The sequence below is a fragment of the Xenia sp. Carnegie-2017 genome, unplaced genomic scaffold, assembly GCF_021976095.1.
Source record: "Xenia sp. Carnegie-2017 unplaced genomic scaffold, XeniaSp_v1 HiC_scaffold_22, whole genome shotgun sequence".
Classification (NCBI taxonomy): Eukaryota; Metazoa; Cnidaria; class Anthozoa; order Malacalcyonacea; family Xeniidae; genus Xenia; species Xenia sp. Carnegie-2017.
Window position 1 is genome coordinate 3,398,061 of NW_025813485.1, and position 20,042 is coordinate 3,418,102.

The following is a 20,042-nucleotide window of genomic DNA, read 5'->3' on the forward strand; positions in this document are numbered from 1 at the left end:
GAACGCGTCAAGGGTCATTTTGGGAAGAAATAAAAATGATTGCCAAGAACTAAAACTAACACTCCGAATAATCACTTTCAGTGTGGAATATTGTGGCTAAATAATCTTCAAGAACAATAATTCGATATAATTTTGTAACTCTAATAAACTCATTTCTTTTGGCAAATACACGATTTGTTATTTGTGCTTGACAAGTGAAATGCTTTAATATTTGGCCGGATATCACGCGCAACCATTTAGCAGTCTTCGCTTTTAAGAAAATAAACAAGCGAGGTGAGTTTTCTGTTAAACGATCTTTGAAAAGTTTTGAAAAACAACTTTCTGTCAACAGCAGGACGTTGTAGTGCGTATACTTTATGCTTACCCGGATGAAGTGTGCGCGTATTAGCAACTGAGTATTTTAAAGGAAGTTGCTTGCAGGAAGCAATTTTTCTATTTTCCATGCATATTTGCCATCAAATTCTCCCTTGTGGCAGGAAACATAATTTTATCCCTATTTTTGCTTGGTGGATGAAACTTCATCTAACTAGAAAAGGTTAAGCTATTTTACAACAAAACATAATGCAATTTGTCCATTTAAGCATTTAGTCTAACATTTACATAGTTTTGTACCACATAAGAAATGGATCCAGCACAACTATCTGATTCTGCGACTTTGCTGCTTTCCGCCACTGGTGTTCTGACACCTGTGTCACAGGTTCTTACAATACCTGTTGAGAAAGACCCTGAAGAAGAAGGTGGATTACCTCCAAATGTTGAAGAAGAGACACAGATTGAAGTAGCAGTTGGTGAACCTGAGCAAAAACTGCCAGAAGAGTCTGTTTCAAGTTTGCCTGTTGAATATCCATTGACCTCTATTCTGGCTGAAAAATTTGAAACAAAACCAGATGAAAAAGCAATTACAGGCTTCGCTGAATCTCAAACCACTTTGGCTGCAGAGAATCTACAGTTTGTCATAGTACGAGTAAAAGCATCAGAACTTATTGGCACGATTAGAAAGCTTGTGGCAGACTCAATTCATGTGCCTTTAGAAACTTGTTTTATGTTTTATCATGAAATTGAGGTTAGCAAAATCATTTCCTCCTTCAAATGAACTCAAATTTGATTGTTCGGCCATGTTAACATTGTTTTGTCTTAATGAAGATGGAAGATTGTGTTGCAGTTGGCTCGCATGCTGGATCTTTGAATGGAACAGTCACCTTAAACATTCAAATTAAAAATGGTATTAATGTATGTTGGTTATATAAAGTTTGCAAAATCTCATGTAACCTAAGTTCAATATTTTTATAGTTTCAGAAAATGGAGAGACAGTTAAGCGAATGGATGTATTAAATATCCATTTGACTCCCAACAATGCTGACAATCCAGGTAGCAATTTTTATGAGTTAGAACTCCTAAAGTTACTTGCTAAATGTATTTCATCATTTGTTTTTTATTCATTATGTAGTACATGCATTACAAATCCATTACTTTTTTTTATTTGTAAGAGTTGCTTGGAAATGGTGAACAAAAAAAGAATAACAAAACTCTGCCACATTCCCCAACAAAACGAAGACGAAAGTCCTCCAACAATAAAGGTTAATCAACAATGGCATAATAAAGTGTAATAACATGAGATAACAGCTGTTATCTGAATGTAGCTGAAAATTGTCATTTTGAGTTTTATCTCATTTGCCATAGATATTTCAAGAAGATACCTTAATTTGTCTGTGGATTTTATAGGTAATGCAAGATTGTCAAACACCACGGCTACTCCTATAATGGTCTTGAATAAACCTGTAGATAATTTAGCATCTCCAATTGGTGAGTTCCTTGATGTGGGGTTTGTATTTTGTAAATACAATACTTTCCTTAATCAGAAGCAAACAACCAACTGGAGGAACTTTATTTATCATTACTTAGGACAAAATCCTAATGTAGAATTATCATCACCAGAAGTACCGACACTTACAGCAAGTCGGAGTGGTATGTGAACTTGCTTGCTACCATAAGTTCAATACTATCATGTTGGAACAAATAAAAAATATAACATTAAAACGTTTTCATTGTATTTTATTGAAAATTCTGACATATGCTTGCCTTAAATTGGGATATTTTGTTCCAGCTGGAAACAATGGCCAAATTCAACTATGGCAATTTTTACTTCAACTTCTAACTGATAAAGACTGTAAGCATCTAATTACATGGATTGGTGATCAAGGTGAATTTAAATTAAACCTTCCAGAACAAGTAGCCCAAGAATGGGGGAAAAGGAAGAATAAGCCAGCTATGAATTATGAGAAGTTAAGCAGAGCTCTACGATATTACTATGATGGTGACATGATTCATAAAGTACATGGAAAAAGATTTGTGTACAAATTTGTTTGTGATCTAAAGAGTTTACTAGGATATTCTGCTGCAGAATTGAGTGCTCTTGTAAATCAAATGGATACAACCTATCAACATCAACTTATTAATGGTAATCAAACATGAAAATACACATTTGTACCTCATAACATTTTAAACTGAACTTTTTTAACAGAACAATTTGTTTACAAAGTACCAATAAATACTGTAGCGTAGTATCATAAGCTAAATGATTCCTACATTTATCAACACAAAGTATGAAGTTTCATTTGCACCAAATCACAAACTTTGTATGGACTACATAGTTTGCATGGAAATTTTACCAATAATACTTATAGAATAAATAACATTGAGTTTGAAGGCAGGAGATTTTACCAATAATTCTTGTATAGAATAGCCTATATTGTATAAGTCTACATATGTCATAGTGAGGGAAAATGATAAATCTTGAAGAAAGATAATTTGTAATCTTGGTAGCAAAGAGAGTAACCTTCAAAAATGATTGGTTCTGTTTCATTATAAACAATTGGTTTATGATCAAAATACAGAAGCAATTAATATTGAAAGGTTACTCTAGACAATGCACACAAAATTATAGGGTAAGAGGTAATCTGTACTCACAAGATTCAGCCATGTACCCTTAATCAAACAACAAGATTAGAATGCTTTGCCATTTCATAAAACATGCCTTTTTGCTCTAGCAAATTACTTGGGGAGTCAAACTCTTTTACTTCTCCTTCAGAGAGTACCATTATTCTGTAAATAAATTAGGTTGTTTTAACGTACTAATTTTCCAGTAAGTTAGTTCACCAAAATATAGTACCTTGTATAATCCATAATTGTATTCAATCGATGAGCGATAGTCAGAACTGTACAGTCAGCAAACTCTTTACGAATCGTTTGCTGAATAAGTTCATCAGTTTCCAAGTCAACAGCAGCTGTTGCTTCATCAAGAACCAAAATTTTCGTTCTTCTTAACAAAGCACGCGCTAAACACACTAACTGACGTTGACCAACACTAGAAACCAAAAAATATACGCTTAATTGTATATAATGCTCGTCATTATCTCCACTATGTTGATAACGTGGCGAAAAATGCGAAAAGATTATAGGGTGTATAAAAACACAAGAGCTTAAATATCAACCAATTATTATAAATTCAATGGACTATACTTATTACACCAGTCAGTAAAATATTGTAAGCTACATACGTAAGTGTACATTATTGCATTTCTTTATTTCGAGCACAAAAGCTATTGCTCCTGTGAATTCGACATAACTCATTACAGGAAAATATACACAAAAAGGAACTATGGCATAGTGCTCAGTCATTGTAATTTCATAATAGGTTCATATCTAAAGGTCGTCTTTTTTAGATACACTCTGTGCCCATAGCACAAAGTAAATTTCCATTTAACCTAAATATTAGTAATTATTTTTGTTTTCCTACAATCATAATGGAACGATTTTATTCGATGAAAACAAATTTCCTTATCATATCCTCTATCATCACTTTCCTAATTATAACTGCAAAACCTTTAGTATAGCACCATCCATTTTCATTCAATGGAAAAGGCCTGTGTCTTAGCAAGTTCATTAACCACGGTGCATTATATCTAAACATTTTAGTGTTCCACAAACCTCTGTAAAATAAGTTTCGTATAGAAATAAATTCCTAAAATGCTTTTGTTTACGGGCAATACAACAAACTTAAAATAATCACCTTAAATTTTCTCCGCCTTCCGAGATCATAAAATTTACAGAATTTGGAAGTTGAGAAACAAAAGATTTTAGGTGAGCCATTTCAAGAGCAGACCAAACTTCCTCATCAGTGTGTCTTTCAAACGGATCCAAATTATAACGTAGCGAAGTTGAAAATAAAATTGGATCCTGTAGAAATTGAATATATGTATGTTAGTATGTTTTCGAATAAATAATTAAAAATGTCCATTGTTTATTTTTAAAGTTACTTGTGGAATTATAGTGATTTTTGAACGAAGAAGATGAAGACCAAGATGTGCGATATTGATACCATCAATTGTAATGTTTCCTTCGCTGGCTTCTAATGTACGAAACAATGCCATTGTTAACGTTGATTTTCCTGAACCCGTTCTTCCAACTATGCCAATCTTTCAGACAAAAAATGTACAAAAAACTATAATCAATTATTCCTGGTTACAGTTCTTTACAATAGAATGGCGGCTACCATTAACGTGAAGTAGAGAAACATTTACGTACCTTTTCATTACAACCAATTTTACCATTGATTTTCTTCAATGCAAGAGGTAGATTGCTGCGATATCTTATTCCCAGTTGTTTAAACTCGATTTCACCTTTATCTGGCCAATTGGCAGGAGCTTGGTATAAATTAGTCCATGCAGCCTAAAGAATGAAAAGCATCATTAAATTAAAAGAAAAGAAAAATGCTCATAAAGCAGTAGGGAGCATGTCTACTCAAAATTTATCCCAACTAGATTACTATTGTATTCTAATATGCCACTATTGTCACACCTCTTGTTCAGCTTCAGTATATTCTTTTACTCGTTCAACCGATACAATATGGGTCTCCAACTCGCTTGTTTGTCTCACTAACCAATTCAAACTTCCCGTGATCTAAATATGTTTGCATGGAAAAAGAAGAAATTAAAAATAATTTTTGCATAACCCCTGAATTTTCTTTTTCATGGGTCAGTGACGCAAATTTTTTCGGAACGTCAAAGTAGATTGCAGCTCTAAAACACATTTGTTTTCACTATGTTGAACAAGACATAAATCCACAATACACCCTTTACCATCGAGTCAACCCACATGGTACGTTGCTCGACAGTTTATTCATTTTCATCAATTAAATCCATTCCTGACATCAACAATTCAATCGTTTTCATTATCACATCAATCCGTCCTGAAGACTAACTATTCAATAGCAGGCTCTTCGCGCTTTGCGCGGAGCCACTGTCGACCGCCAATAGCGCACCCCTCCCCCTTTATTTGGCCTGTTCCATACTTTCATTCTCACGTTGATTAATGGATTGTAAACACCATAACCTTTTATACAGTCCCGGCAAGCTTGCCAGTTTTTCGTGTACTGCATTAATATATGGTTTTAGCTCAAACAATGCTATACAATGAAGCATATTTTATCATGAATAAAATGTTAATAATCTTACTTTAAGAGAAACAGTGATGGATAAACCAACCAAGCCACTTTCAATACTTTCACGAGCTAGTACGCCAAAGAGAGCAGCAAAGAATATCACACAATTACCAATGAGTTCTAAACGCACAGCAAGCCACCTGCAAAGACGGCAGATCATTTAATGGAGGGATGGACTTAGTAAAGGGATGCAGAGGGTACAATTCCCACCTAGCCTTGGGTAGAAAGGGTGCAGGAGGGGTATCAATATCCTGTAAAATACCAATAAAGCAGACAACGTTAATGGAGCACAATTCTAAAAAACCTTCCAGTCTAGGGATCCAAAGCTGACTTAATTTTGACTCGTAACTTTAATCAACTATAAAATGTTTCATATATTTATTTCATATTTTCCATCGACTCCTGTTTTATACATTTATTTTATTTCTCCATTAACTAATTTTGATTCATGTATCATGATCCATACGGAGAACATCAATTGACATCATGGCAAATAATAAAATTTTTAATAAAATTTGTCACAAGCAACAGTCATGGACCGAACAAGATTTTTTGTTTTCGAACAACTTCTGTCTTTCTGATTAAAGCAAATATTGTTTGTAAATTTTCAACTAGTTCATATCTTTAAAAATATAAATGTAGAAATAAATGATTGAGCTCAAGACTTTATAAAGTTTGACATTAATAATTAATAAGCTAATGAGGGAATGAAATTCATGCCAGCAGCCATATTTATAATACACCAACGTGAACACATGCGTTCTGCAAGACTGCAATAAAAGCGTTAGAAAGTTAGAAAGCGTTAAAATAGAGCCAAGCATGGAGTCGTTTTCTTGCCCATGTAAATTTTGAAATGTTACAATTAAAATATATTGACTTCTATCGTGAAAAAACCACATGCGTAATAAGCGTGAACTGGGGGTCCTATAAGTTTGTGCAAACTTTCAAACAGCCTTTTTCTCTTGAAATTCAAGTCAGTCAAACAAAAAATTTGCATGGAAACTTTCCACTTTTAAATAAAGAAGTCTGACAAAGTATGGCAAAAAAACCCCATTGAAATCTAATCAAAACTAAAGAACATCTAACCAAAAAAAAACATAGATCCATCCCTCATTGCATGCAAAGAAGTGAATTCCCATTTTACCCAAAAGATGATAAATTTATCATTATTTTGTTTTCATTACCTGTTGATAATGATGACAGGATATTTAACCATTGAGTTCTCATCAACATTCTTGTTATTTAACATAATAAAACGCTGTTGAGCATTGAAAGCTCGTATCGTACTCACGCCGTTGAGCGTTTCAAAGAAATGAGAATAGACAGGTGACCTGCTTATGGACTCAAGTCGTTGAAGTTGCCGAGATGTTGTCACGTAAAATCTCTTAATTCAAATAATCATTGTGATAAGATGAAATCAATGACACCTGCCAAAAAACTATAGGTGTAAAAAAGATTACCATGAAAATACTATAGTAGCTATACGTTTATAACGTGTGATTTGATTGAATGGATTTCTAATTAAAAATACTTCATAGAAAAACTCTATCGTTAAAAGGTATATTAAAATATTAAAGGATGAGATAACAGACAAACTTACCTGTATGAACACATAAAGTACAACGAGAGGCAACAAAACTGTCATAAATAATGGTGTCGAGTAACATATCAGAAATATAACGCCCAAGACTGATGTGGACGTTTCGAAGAACCACCATAAATTAAGAGGAATTTGAGCATCAATGACATCAATATCTTTTGAGAATCTGTTCACAATGCGTCCAAGAGGTGTGCTCTCAAAGAACGAGAGTGGCAAACGTAAAACGTTCACCAATAAATTATGGTGCAAAAATCTCGATCCTTTAACGCAACTTTTCGCCAGAGTCATAGTGACCAAAAGTATAAAGATTCCTCTACTAATACCTAAAGCAGCATATACACCAATGTAATAATTTTGTTGCGAGCTTTCAGTTACATTCGAGGAACTCCAGTGAGCCAACCATACACGTGATACAGCTAACGACGCTTCTGAGCAAAGGAGGAAGAATATCAGAAGACAAATAAAATGTATTCCACACGACGCAAAGTAATAGATGAAAACGGAATATTTGACCTAAAATAAACGTTTTAACAATCAACAATCAACAAGCGATGTTTTGCCAATAAATGGTCTCTTTACATTCACCCAATAATTTTAAATACGCACCCTTCCAGTTTCAGCTTTTTCTTCCTTTATCATTTTGTGGTCTTCTCTCGCATTTTCATCGTCAGTTTTTGTCGTTAATTTGTTTGTATTGCCATTTGATGAAGAAACATTTGATTTCCCGTCATCAACATTTAAATTGTTCATAAAACTGGTTGTACTTATTTGTGATTTTGAGCGACTCCTATTGCCAACGTGTTCTGCAATTTACGTACATTTTTATTTTCAACATTTTTTTCTGATATGCAAGCCATTTGACAGACGGATAATGGAAAATCTGTTTATACCTCGATCTTCGTTATGTTCCGTAGCGTAAATCTTTAAAAATTCAGCAAAATCTCCTTGATTGGCTTGAAGTTCAGTGTATGAACCAATCTACAAAATGGAATCATAGCGTTATTTCCATTTAATTTTCGTAAAAGACTCCCAAAGTTTACAACATTCAGATTTGCTCGAGATGTTTGCATTAACATATAAGATACTATAAACTAACTACAGCTATTGTAAAAATGAGCAATTCAAAATTAAGAATGATTAATTACTATTTATGTACCTCAGTGATCACACCATTACGAAGCACAATTATTTGATCTACTTGGGGAAGAAATCTGACCTGATGTGTGACAAGAACTCTGGTCTAAACATTTTCAACAATGTCGATGTTCACATATCATGCATATACAAAATTCATAAATGTCGTACGATCTTTATCATAAATTTTTTAATGAATTGTTACTTTATTTTTTAACATCCCGTTCGGACCAATGACGAAATCAAAAATATGTTTTCCAACGTGAGCGTCGACTGCACTGAGAGGATCATCAAGTAAATAAATATCAGCATCACTGTATACAGCACGAGCAAGACTAACACGCTGCTTTTGTCCACCACTGAGATTAATTCCCTTTTATACACAAATAACAAATGTGAATATTATCTTCAGTTTAATAACAAAAAGCTACAGAATCTAATGATCTAATGCCGTTTCATCATATCTGTGATATCAATTTCTGTCTCCCTAAATATGTTATACTTAAATGATCTACATACTATTGATGTGATTATTATGTTAAATTTATTACCTTCTCGCCAATTTCAGTCATATCTCCACCAGGTAAGATTTGCAAATCAGGTTTGAGAGCACACTTATCAATGACCAGACGATATCTTTCATTATTTTTCCGTTTTCCAAACAAAATGTTTTCACGCAAAGTAGCATTTTGAATCCAGGCTTGTTGCGATACGTATGCAACAGAGCCCTAAAACAGGTCAAAAATTGTTATTGCTAAGTACGTAAGTGAAGAAGATGGACAGTTTTTGTATAAAATTTTCGTTGTGAATGAAGTGTCATTCGCACACCATACATGTTAGGTGAGAGACATGTGCGAGTATAAAACAAGGCTATTTGTATAAAACAAGGCTATCTATGGGGGAAGAGCAAAGTTTCGAACTACAAACTGCCTTTTTGAACTGAATTGTCTGAACCCTAGAGAATCCTTACATCTTTGTAAATATGGATCGTCCAGGTTATACACAGTGCAGTCCTGACCTGAAGATGACTACACCAAGGTTGTCAAGTTTCAGTCAACACTAAAAACCTAGCAACAAAACAACTTACAAATATGTAAAAAAATCGTTTTTGAACTAACAACGTCTTTTACAGGGCAGTAAAGATAACAAAATGATAGCCTAAATAGCCAATTGGTACAGTCTACTTTGAATCGCTAACAACAAAGATTTCGGACACCCCGAAAAGTTTGAATGCGATATGTGAATTTTCGTCATAAAAAGCGATTATGCACGTAGTTAGATTGTGTGAACTTCTAGTGACAAAACGATTGTAATAAAAGAAAATAACTATCCTTTGCATTCACACATTATGACAAAACATATTGACAACAGTTCTACCAACCAACCTGTAGATAAACATGACCTGCAAGTTTTTTTATATCTCCAAGTATGGCGGAGAGTAAAGATGACTTTCCACATCCAACATGTCCCACAATTGCCACAAGACCACCATGGTTAACTTTCAAATTTATTCTATACGATTCAATGATATTATCATACACTAAACCGTATACATTGATGTAAATACTTGCATCCTGAGCTCAAGATCATGAATCAGTATATAAGGCCATTATGGCGACAACAGGGAATATAAATTACGTGTTGTAACAAGAAGTATCATTTGTATAATAAAATTTTATTGCGAATGGGAAGAATGTCAGTCAAATGCGAATCGTTTTTGCTTGAAATGCTTTTGAAACAACAGGTATTTAATAAAAGTAAGAAAAAACTTACTCGTTCAAAATTGGTTGCTTTTCATTTTCCCAACTGAAAGTACCAGATGTAATTTTAATTGCAGCCGTTTCTAAAAACGAAAAAACGATTTCAAACAAAAGTATTTCAAATAATATATCGGCTTAAATTCACTGACTTTCATTTTTCTATCGTTCATTCGCCATACGTATGACTGTCATTAATTTAAAAAATGGCTATCAAAGACTTGAGAAAATCTGCCAGCAAGCTCCAAGTAATTTTTTGATCTCAATGGAAATTTTTTGAGGAATAAAAAAAAACATCGCGAATCGCAAACATACAAATGAATTCATTTATTTCATTTGTCAAGTGAAAAAATGAACCGTGCATGTAAAGTGAAAAAAGAATAAAATAGCAACAAGAATAAAACAACTAAACAAGACCTAGCCACAGAATAGATACATCTATTCTATATCTATCTATCTATGTATCTATTCTGTGACCTAGCGATATTTGCGAATGAATTTTGGAGGAAATGGTTTGCATACGAACATCTACTGCCAAGAAAAAAATTTATTCAGGCTTGGGTGCATCATTCACTCACTATGCGTCAATCATCCATGCAACATATGTCTAACCATTCATTCACCCCATATCTAACCATTCATGCACCACATGTCTAACCATTCATTCACCCCATGTCTAACCATTCATTCACCACGTGTCTAACCATTCATATCATTCGAGTATATCGTTCTGTCACCATAAGTTCAATAAAAAAATACTTGATTGTCTCACGGTTTTTGTACATACTAAGATTCATTCCTGCACAACATCCAGTAATCACAACTTCTCGTAAGTTCAATCAGCATACATTTAAAAATATTGAACTTAGAAAAGTTCAAATAAATACATCACCTTTACTTCCTTTGGAAATGTCGGATCGTTCAATGTGATTAGGGTCAAGCTCTTCCATGTTGAGAAATCTTTGCAAACGCTTAATGGACACTAATGCCTAAAGAAATGTGCTCGTAAAAACATGTCATAAAAAAAATATATCGAGTTTACACAATACCTGAATAAGATTTGTTAGTAATCGCGCCAACATGCTAAGAGGAAAACGAAGAGTTTCAAATAAAGCAAGTGCAACGAATGCTTTTGATGCAGTAAGTGTATTTCCCAGAGATACATATGTTGCAAATGTCGCCAAAGAAACCTATAAGAAAGTAATAATAATGCAATTACAATGCAATTGTACTATTAGAGATTAAAAAAATAAAGAGAGCGAAACAAATTACTTTGAATTAAGATAAAAGTCACTGGTATGTATTTACCGAAAACTTTTTCAAACTTGGTTATTACAAAATCCCGCTAACAGGAATTTTTTAAAATTTTCCTTTTATTTTTTTTGTCATGTTAGCTAATGAAGATGCTACCACGCATTCAGCAGCCGACTTTTGCGATTTATTGAAATTTTTTAAAAGCAACGTACGTAGCTACGTGATAAGAAGTAAAATTACTCACAAGTACAGGAGACGAGGACATAAAAAAACTCAAGATTGCATTAAGATAAGAAAAGAATCGGAGTATACGTAATTCATTTTTTCGTATTCGAGAAGTCTTTTCTAAAAATGACGTTTCCCAAGCAAACAGTTTGAGGACCTAAAACGAAGACATAAACACGCTATGAAACCAGCACAACGCACTGCGTGAAATTGGGTAAAATTGTGGTCTGTTGCCAGGAACTACGTACCTTAATACCGTTTAATATTTCATTCATCAATTTAATTCTCGAATCTTTAATGTTCATTTGTTTGACCTGAATTTAAATACAGATACGATTGTTAACGGTGATGTTCAAATCAATTTAAAAAGGGAAAATTTGTTGTAAGCATAAAACGTTTATGTTGGACACACGTAAAGTTATATGGTAGCAGAAATAGTTCTCATTAACTATTGCTAATGATAAATATTGCCCACCAAAAAACAGCCTACGTACAAGAACACTGCCCGCCATAATACAACCTGCAGAAATATTTACTGGAATGCAACCAAAAGGAGTAATTTCTGGAATAAAACCTACAAAATTATTTACTGGAACAAAACCAAAAGGAATATCAACCTGAAAGTTACGTAACCATCGTCCAATAAAAAAGTTAAGCGGGAAAATGACCAACATAACTGCAACACCAGCTAGAACAGAAATACCCATAGCGCGATATAGAAAGTATATTGCCAGGATTATTTGATATGGTGATGACCAAATTAAGTTAAGGTATGTCAAAATATCCATAAGACGTTGAGCATCTACAGACATTAAATTAACCATTTCACCAATTGTTGATTGATTTCTGGAATAATTGCTAAGGACCAGAGCCTAGATGCCAAAGACAAGATTAAAAGACCTGCTAAGAATGAATATTGTACTTAACATCACACATTTTCAGCTCTTGCTAAGCGCTCATGATTATATTTCAAATGATATGTATATGTAAAACTGCCTTCTAATACATAGTCATCAACGTTAATGAACAGTACAAAATACAAAACTTAAAAATTTTGCCACTTTCAATTTATAATTTATTATTCCTACCTTTCTGTAAACAATTCCAAGAACTGATGTTCTAAGCCGAAGACCGGTAACCAAAACAATTTTAAAATACTGTTGTAGCACCAACGTTTGAAATGTTGCAACGACAAACATGCTTGCAGCATAAATTAAGCCTTCATACAAGGGGCGATCATTTTCATCATCAACAAATTCCACAATCATTCTGAAATAAAAGATATAAAGTTAGCCCAGAATTCATTGTGCCAAAATCACAAGATAGATGAAAAGACTTTCCAACATAAATATTCTGTGCTTATTACAAAGTTTTGACAATTACGTAATTAAGATCACAAACCTTAAATGAATGAACATTTAAGCGCATTACTTTAGACTAATCCATGAAGACAATACACAATTGACACCCAAACATTTCCACAATACACAATATGATGACACATAAACTAGACGACAAATATGGCAAACCTAATGTTAACTCCTCGTTTGACTCTGAAGATGACTAACACTAAGGATTTCAAAACCTCAGTCAACATCAACACCAACAGTCCTTCTCAGGACTTTACGAACCTGGATGATCAACATCTACAAACATGTAACAATACTCCAGAGTTTAAATCATTCACTTTCATAGAACTAACTTACCCAAGTAACTGAGGTTGAACAAACACCAATGAATCGTAACAAAATTTGAACAAGATCGCAGGTATTAAAAATGGAAAGAACATTTTCAGCAAAGTCTTCATTAATGATGGATGTTTTTCTTTACTTTCATCACAGGAATATTTTACTTCATCATGTAAGTTTTCATGGTCATCTGAGTCATACTTTGACTGTTCATTTACATATTTTGTCTTTTCTGAATTAAGTTTTTCAAACTTTCTAAAAATTTAGTTGAAAAGTCATTACGTAGTCATTACATTGATTGATTAGTAAGTCACACAGACAAAACCTTAAAATATTATCAAATCAGTTAGCAAATTAGGTGCTGTGAAATGCAATTGTACTACATAACATATATTATCCATTGAAATTTTGTTTTTCAAATTTCAATTGAATTATTGATAGGAATTTCAAGACTTGCATGAAAATTTCTATCATTACAAGGACTCAATAATCAACAAACATCGTGTGTTGATGTAACTGATGTTTGAATCTCCTTTTTGTAAATGAGAAAGTATCAACATAGAGCAGATTATATTAATTTGAAATTGTATTGCAAGAGATAGGTATGCATACCTTGATACTCTTTCTTTTTCATGCTCCCAGATTTCAATGAACTTTCCTTCAATATTTTTTGACATTAGCGAACTTTGCAAATACCAAAGGTCCTTGGTAACCAATGGTTTACTATAGCCTAACCGTACTAAGCTAGCAAAAAGCACTTTTTTCAAAAAAAAGGAACATATTGTTCACAATGAACAGCATATAAAAGAAGTCAATCACATAAAAAATCATACCCTGTCATCCACCAAAATGTAATTCTTGAAAAGATATTAGCACTTTCTTCAGGGCATTTAGCCTTAATAAAGAAACATGAATCATCACAATACTTTAATGAATGAAATATCCTATTGCCATAATACTTTTTATTGTCATTTATGCATCAGTAACAATGAGAAATAAGGTTACCATGTCCATGTGATGAAATTCATTAATGTCATGAAGTTGCACATCTGGAAAAAAAGTTAAGTCTGCGGACACATCAATAGCACGTGATGGTACATCGCCATAACATGATAAAACTTCATAGCTTAAACTATTAATAAGAAACAAAAATATGTTATGGTAAGAGGTCAGTTTATATTACCTAAAAAATTATCATGATCACTTACTCATCTTTATTCAAACAATCGTCATTCACGGGAGCAGTGAACAAACTTGGAATATAACCTGATTCACCGTCATTTGTTTTAACATAAAGCCACCAATCAACATCACCAATGACTTCGAAGAGATCTCCTTTTGCAAAATTCAAATGAGTATTAATGTGTGGTGCTTGCGCATACCAAACGTCGGTGATGTCACTTTGACCAGGAAAATAATCATATAATGCAACTACATGCATTCCCAGACTTGATAAACATTTAACGACTTTTTTGTACTTGAACCCTTGAACCTTGCACTTGCTTACAACAAAGACGAGGAAGCCATCATATGCATATCATCAGAGCCAGTGTTACCACTCTCGTTTTTCACATTTCATAATTTGGGGAAAGAATTTTCACCATTTGAAAAAAGAGTCTGAAAATAGGGAGACATTTATAGCCTTAATTCCCTGTAGGGCTTCCTGGTATCTCTGTAATGATCTATACGCGAAATTCCAGCATTCATTTGAAATTGGGCTTGAATTGCGCACTTTGACGCTAAACACAAATTTCGTATTATACGTTCAATAGTTATGTTACAAACAGGTAGATAACAAATAAAAACAGGTATTGCTTTTCGCTGTTTTACTTCAGAAAGAATTTTTTTATTCACACCATCGGCTTTCTTGAAATTCTTGGTGCGTGAGCTCTCGAACTCGCACATGTCTCTCACCTAACTCTTAAGATGGGTTGAGTTTAACTCAGGCTAAAGCATAAACCCTGGGTTAGTGGTGTTTACACGAAAAAAAATTAATAACCTGGGTTGATTTATTATATGTCGTGTGAATAGGGCTCGAATCAAGTAGGCCCTATGTCTAAGTGTAATTTGATATTTCGAAATATAAATCGAAAAAAGTGCACAGAGATCGATGCAATTTTTTTCAGCAATTTTATTAAAATTGATATTACAGACAAAACGTAAAATGAAACAGCTGCATGACTACTGCAATTCATGAATTTCAAAGTAATCATATCTCAAAAGGTATCTGCAGCAATCTTTTAGACGATTATTCACATCACCCCACGAAATTTTAGATCAACGCTCAAGATTGCACCTCCATCATCAAAGTCAGGTGTTGATGCATCAAATTTTCCAGTTTTCTTTTTCTGAAAAGAAATTAAAGTTTGAAAACCATAGAAAACTTTTGACTAACCCATGTCTTCAATTTCTGTCCATGGAGCATCTCCAGAATTTAGGCGACAGGAAATTTAAGATATTTATAAAACCAATAAATATATCCTTATATATATATATACATATAAGTTTGAAAATTTGTAATCCAGGCATTTAATACATAAAAGATAAAAGTTTCTCAATAAAACTCACTTTAAATCCGGAGAAACTTTTATCTTTTATATATATATATATATAAGCAATAAGTATAAGCAATAAGTTTTAAAGAAATTAATTAAACAGAGAATTAAGAATAAACTGCTAGTGCCACTGTACGTTGGTTATTGAAAAGACGTTGTGGAACATGTCAATAGGTACAGTCAAATGTCAGATCAAGCATATATATTTTAAATTCAACAAGCCATTCTCATAAAACATGACAGTTTCCGATTTACATTGCTTTGAATCTGCTCTGGCTTGGTATTACTCCAAAGTTTATTTTTTAGTTCATAGGACTTTTTTTACAATAAACAGTAAACTACTCGGGCATTAACTCCAATAGGTTCTTGGTCAGATTACCCCGGTAAAATGATCGCTATTCTCACCATGAAGGAATAGTTTTGTGGGAAATTGTAGCCATGCAAAATAATATTCTGTTAGCTTGTGTACTATACGTAAAAGCAATACAATAAGCTTTTTATAGGGTGTCCGTTCAATTGAATAACTCAGTGTGCTGTAGAAGTGGGGGGCGCTTGGGGGAGGAGCCCCCCTTCTACCTTTGAAATGGGTAATTTTTCATAATTTAATGGCTTCAGCTTCGTCAAGAGAGCCTCCCATCTGATAAATTTAGTTCTATAGCCCTGGAATAACCTGCTACCATAAATCCAAACACAAAAAGACTAGAAACAAGTGTCAGCTTAGAAATGTACACCAACTCTACCATTTCACAAAACGAGGCTCGTTTTTTTCTTGAAGCTTGCGATCATTTCATCCAAGATATACGTACTTGTGTGATTTTTAGTACGTATTTGTTACGTCTTTGAAGACGCACTAAATGGTTAATGTCTTGAAAACATAAAAGTTGCTTTACAAAAATTGCATGCTTACAGAGTTACAACATTGATTTAAAATTTAGTCCTGCCATTCACACCATTAATATTCATTGTATGAAGACACAATTTTTTATACTATAAACCCTTTGTCAGTTTTTTGCCACTGTAGATTTTACTGAGCGCCATTATTTTCAACGGGTGTGTTATACGTTCATGACTTCTATTGACGTTGGTGTCAAATCGTAGTTTCCGAAGAAACAAACATGACACGACCTTAATACGTAATCAAGAAAAAATAGGATAATCTCATTTTAATACAAGGCATGAATAACGTAAAGTTTTGTGATTGTTATTTACACAAAAATAGAATTTCACAAAAATAAATGACTTTTTATTGTGGGATACACGACCCCCGCATTTAGCACGATGTAATTAAACAAAACATTTGTATAATTACAAACACACTGAATAATAAATGGATTAAATTGCTTTTGCAAAGATCACATTTATTTCAACAATAGTCCACCTAGCTGTAAAACGATAAAATTTCTGCGTCTCATTCTTTCAACTCAAAATCACATGTTTTATTTTCATGTGTAGCGACTGCGACCTCCAATTCAGGAAAATGACTTTAGATTTCAAATCTTAGCAACTACTGATTGTGAAGACGTACGTAGTGTAATTTTAACGATAAAAATTTAATTCACTATGGCAACTAGTCTAACCTTTTATGAATATGAAAAATTTATTGAGTCTCAGCTGGTACATTATTTTTTCAGCAGAAGGACTTGCCAAACTCTACATGACGTTTTCAATTGGCGTCAAACGATTAGACATATACCGTGATAAACACTGGCGATGACAGAAAGTGCAGGAAACACGCACTTCCTGTGTAATAAACAAAATTATATTGATAAGTATACTTCAGCATCAACTTTCCAAATTTCCAAGTCGCAAACTCGCAAAGTTTTAAAGAAACTGAGAAGCAGGCTAGTCTCTAGAGTCACATACAAAATGCATGCCCTTTTCAATTTAATCAGTATTTGAATAGATAAGTCGAGCAGCGTATATAAAATATAAAAGCACTTACAAATTGCAATAAAACACATTTGCATTGATGAAAAATCAGTTCAGCCTATCCTTTTATCGTAATGCGCAGTATGTTAACGAAAAAATAATAAAAAAAACACGTTTATTTTTGTTTTAAGGCATATAGCCTTTTCCTAATGAGTTACGTCAGAGTAGGCAGAGCCGTGGTAATTATCTTATTTATCTAGAGCCAAGACTATCGTGTTTTAAATCAAGCAGGATTTTCAACTCAGTGAGCAGCACAAAGGTAATTTTAAATACGATAAATAAAAAGCAAATGGACAGCAATGCTCTCTTTTACTATAAAAAAATGTCAATAATTACGTAACAAATGTTATAAGCCAAACCTCATTAAAATAGAAAAGATGTTGTCAAATTGCAATGTTTATGTCCTAAATCCTGTTTCAAACGTCGAACTTTGCATGTACCGAACTCATGAAAGACAAAAGAAAATGAGATGAACTTCGTCATTATCTTTTATTTTAAATGCGTTCGGTACAAGTAAACGTCGACGTTTGAACTAGGCCTAAGATGATCATAGAATTTTACATTGTATACTGCTCAATAATTTTTGGGGCAAATTTCACTTGGTTATTATATTTGTGATTAAAACACCATGACAAGTGATTACAGACACAAAATTCAGTATATTAACTACGGCGTATATGAGCAGGTGAGGCGGTCATTTCAGTGGCACCCATTCTGTTAGTGCATTCATCATCATGACATAACCAGCATAACCCGAACGGATGTGAGGGCGTGCGTAGGACTTTTTGAGATTATCAACAGCTTAGCTTCTATTTACATAACTTTTAGACAAGAATGTGTTATACTGCATAAATTAAACATCTCAGCTCAGCTTGATTTAAACTCTCAAGTAGGATCAGCACTCAGCACTGCTCCTTGATAATAAGTAAAAGGCGATTTTCTAAGACATTTTTTATATTGTATGCTCATCCATGTTTTTCATTTGTCGTTTTACTTAAGAAATACATAAACTGTTAATCTCCGAATAATTTCTAAAATGTAAATGCAACAATAGAACAACGAACAAATAACTCTCTAAGTCTGTGTATTGTAACTGTATAAGATGGATTGTTTGGTAGTAAAGACAACTGTAGTTCATTTAGTCTTGGGTGATGTAAATACAAAAACAATCCTTTACTGTTTAAGTAGGTTAAGGTTAAAATGAAAACAAAATTAAACAACTTTACTCAAAAAGCAATTCTTTATACAAAAGTAGAATTATGCAACTATGCACACGAAAATATTTACTTTATGCATAATTACTGTTCAATCAAGTCACGACACGTTAATAAGCAAACTGGCCTTTGTGAAGTTAATAATTCCATTTTCTTCTGGACTGTAGTCTGCAGAAACAAATAGACGTAGTTAGTGACTAACGCAATTGTGCAAAGGCAGTTAGATCAAGGGAAACAGTACATTTTTTCATTCCACTTTAAAACATGAAAATTTGTGGGAGTAATGATTACAATTTATATGCAAAATGAGGATAGAAATTTGAGATTGTTTTGATAAATATCACATTTTTGTATTGATATAGATAACTCTTAATTATTCAAACATATGTTCATCATGCGCTTTCTTTGTTATTTACAAACTTCAATATTGGACTTTTCACGCGAACACTTTCATTTCGGTTTCGTTTAAGACGGTGAGCATATAATACCCTATACCTAACACATACAGTCTTTACATTTTAATGAAACACAGAATTTTGTGGCGTTCAATTGCAGATGGTAATATTCTATTCCATTATAACAATCATATTCATACTATTATAACATACATCTTTAAAAACATCCATTGTAATCTGGTTTTTTTCAATCAAACTCCCGACGAATCAGGGCATATTTCACACAATATAAACAGGAAACTGTACAGTTATTTGCATAGGTGCGGCTGTCATATGAGTGTCTAAAAGTCAGAAATATTGAGCAACCTGATCTACTCAAAACATATTGTGTTTACTCATTTTACTGTAATTTTTTTAACTGAAAGTGTGTTACACAGTAAAAGGTAGAGTAGCAGATAATACAAGAAATTAAATTGGATTGCAGCACAGTCAACGACAATACGCCAGATTGCAGGCAATAATTATGAAAATATTAGGAATTTGTCTGTATCAAAGATAATAGCTAGAACTTCGTTGTTTTAGAAAACATATTTTCTAATCATTACAAAGCAAGCAAATGATTAGCACGATGTAATTATTTAAGAAATTAGAATAAGATTCATAAATGCAACAAATAGACAACATCTATTAGACAACATCTATATTTTTATTAAAATGTGCAGAAAGAAATTGAATGAATGGTTTGGGTAGAAATACCAGGAAAGAAACATCGTTTGACTAAAATGAAGTGA

General features: G+C 33.1%; 2 protein-coding genes across 6 annotated transcripts; one reads left to right on the forward strand and one right to left on the reverse strand.

Annotated features, from left to right (window-relative positions):
- The first annotated feature begins 4 nt into the window (after positions 1-4).
- On the forward strand, positions 5-2,710 carry LOC124446262. Its single transcript, XM_046997109.1, has 8 exons — positions 5-273; positions 605-1,063; positions 1,144-1,222; positions 1,291-1,368; positions 1,488-1,577; positions 1,723-1,803; positions 1,903-1,965; positions 2,105-2,710. Exons 2-8 carry the CDS (start codon positions 623-625, stop codon positions 2,470-2,472), a joined length of 1,200 nt encoding a protein of 399 aa, XP_046853065.1. The 5' UTR covers positions 5-273; positions 605-622; the 3' UTR covers positions 2,473-2,710.
- On the reverse strand, positions 2,482-14,879 carry LOC124446253 (multidrug resistance-associated protein 1-like). Of its 5 annotated transcripts, none has more exons than XM_046997090.1 (27): positions 14,367-14,873; positions 14,164-14,290; positions 13,992-14,053; positions 13,771-13,902; positions 13,177-13,413; positions 12,559-12,739; positions 12,088-12,342; positions 11,719-11,784; positions 11,490-11,627; positions 11,041-11,181; positions 10,884-10,980; positions 10,008-10,077; positions 9,620-9,746; positions 8,786-8,962; positions 8,440-8,607; positions 8,257-8,316; positions 7,991-8,078; positions 7,707-7,903; positions 7,101-7,613; positions 6,685-6,884; positions 5,514-5,640; positions 4,858-4,959; positions 4,585-4,728; positions 4,317-4,475; positions 4,070-4,236; positions 3,170-3,364; positions 2,482-3,102 (listed from the first exon to the last, which is right to left on the reverse strand). In XM_046997090.1, the coding sequence occupies exons 1-27, from the start codon at positions 14,597-14,599 to the stop codon at positions 2,991-2,993; spliced, it is 4,275 nt and encodes a 1,424-aa protein (XP_046853046.1). In that variant the 5' UTR covers positions 14,600-14,873; the 3' UTR covers positions 2,482-2,990. The 5 variants fall into 5 exon arrangements, 4 of the variants coding, with proteins under 4 accessions (XP_046853046.1, XP_046853044.1, XP_046853048.1 ...); XM_046997088.1 differs by having other exon boundaries at positions 8,257-8,340; positions 14,367-14,872; XM_046997092.1 differs by lacking the exon at positions 14,367-14,873 and having other exon boundaries at positions 8,257-8,340; positions 13,771-13,816; positions 14,164-14,190.
- Positions 14,880-20,042: the final 5,163 nt, after the last annotated feature.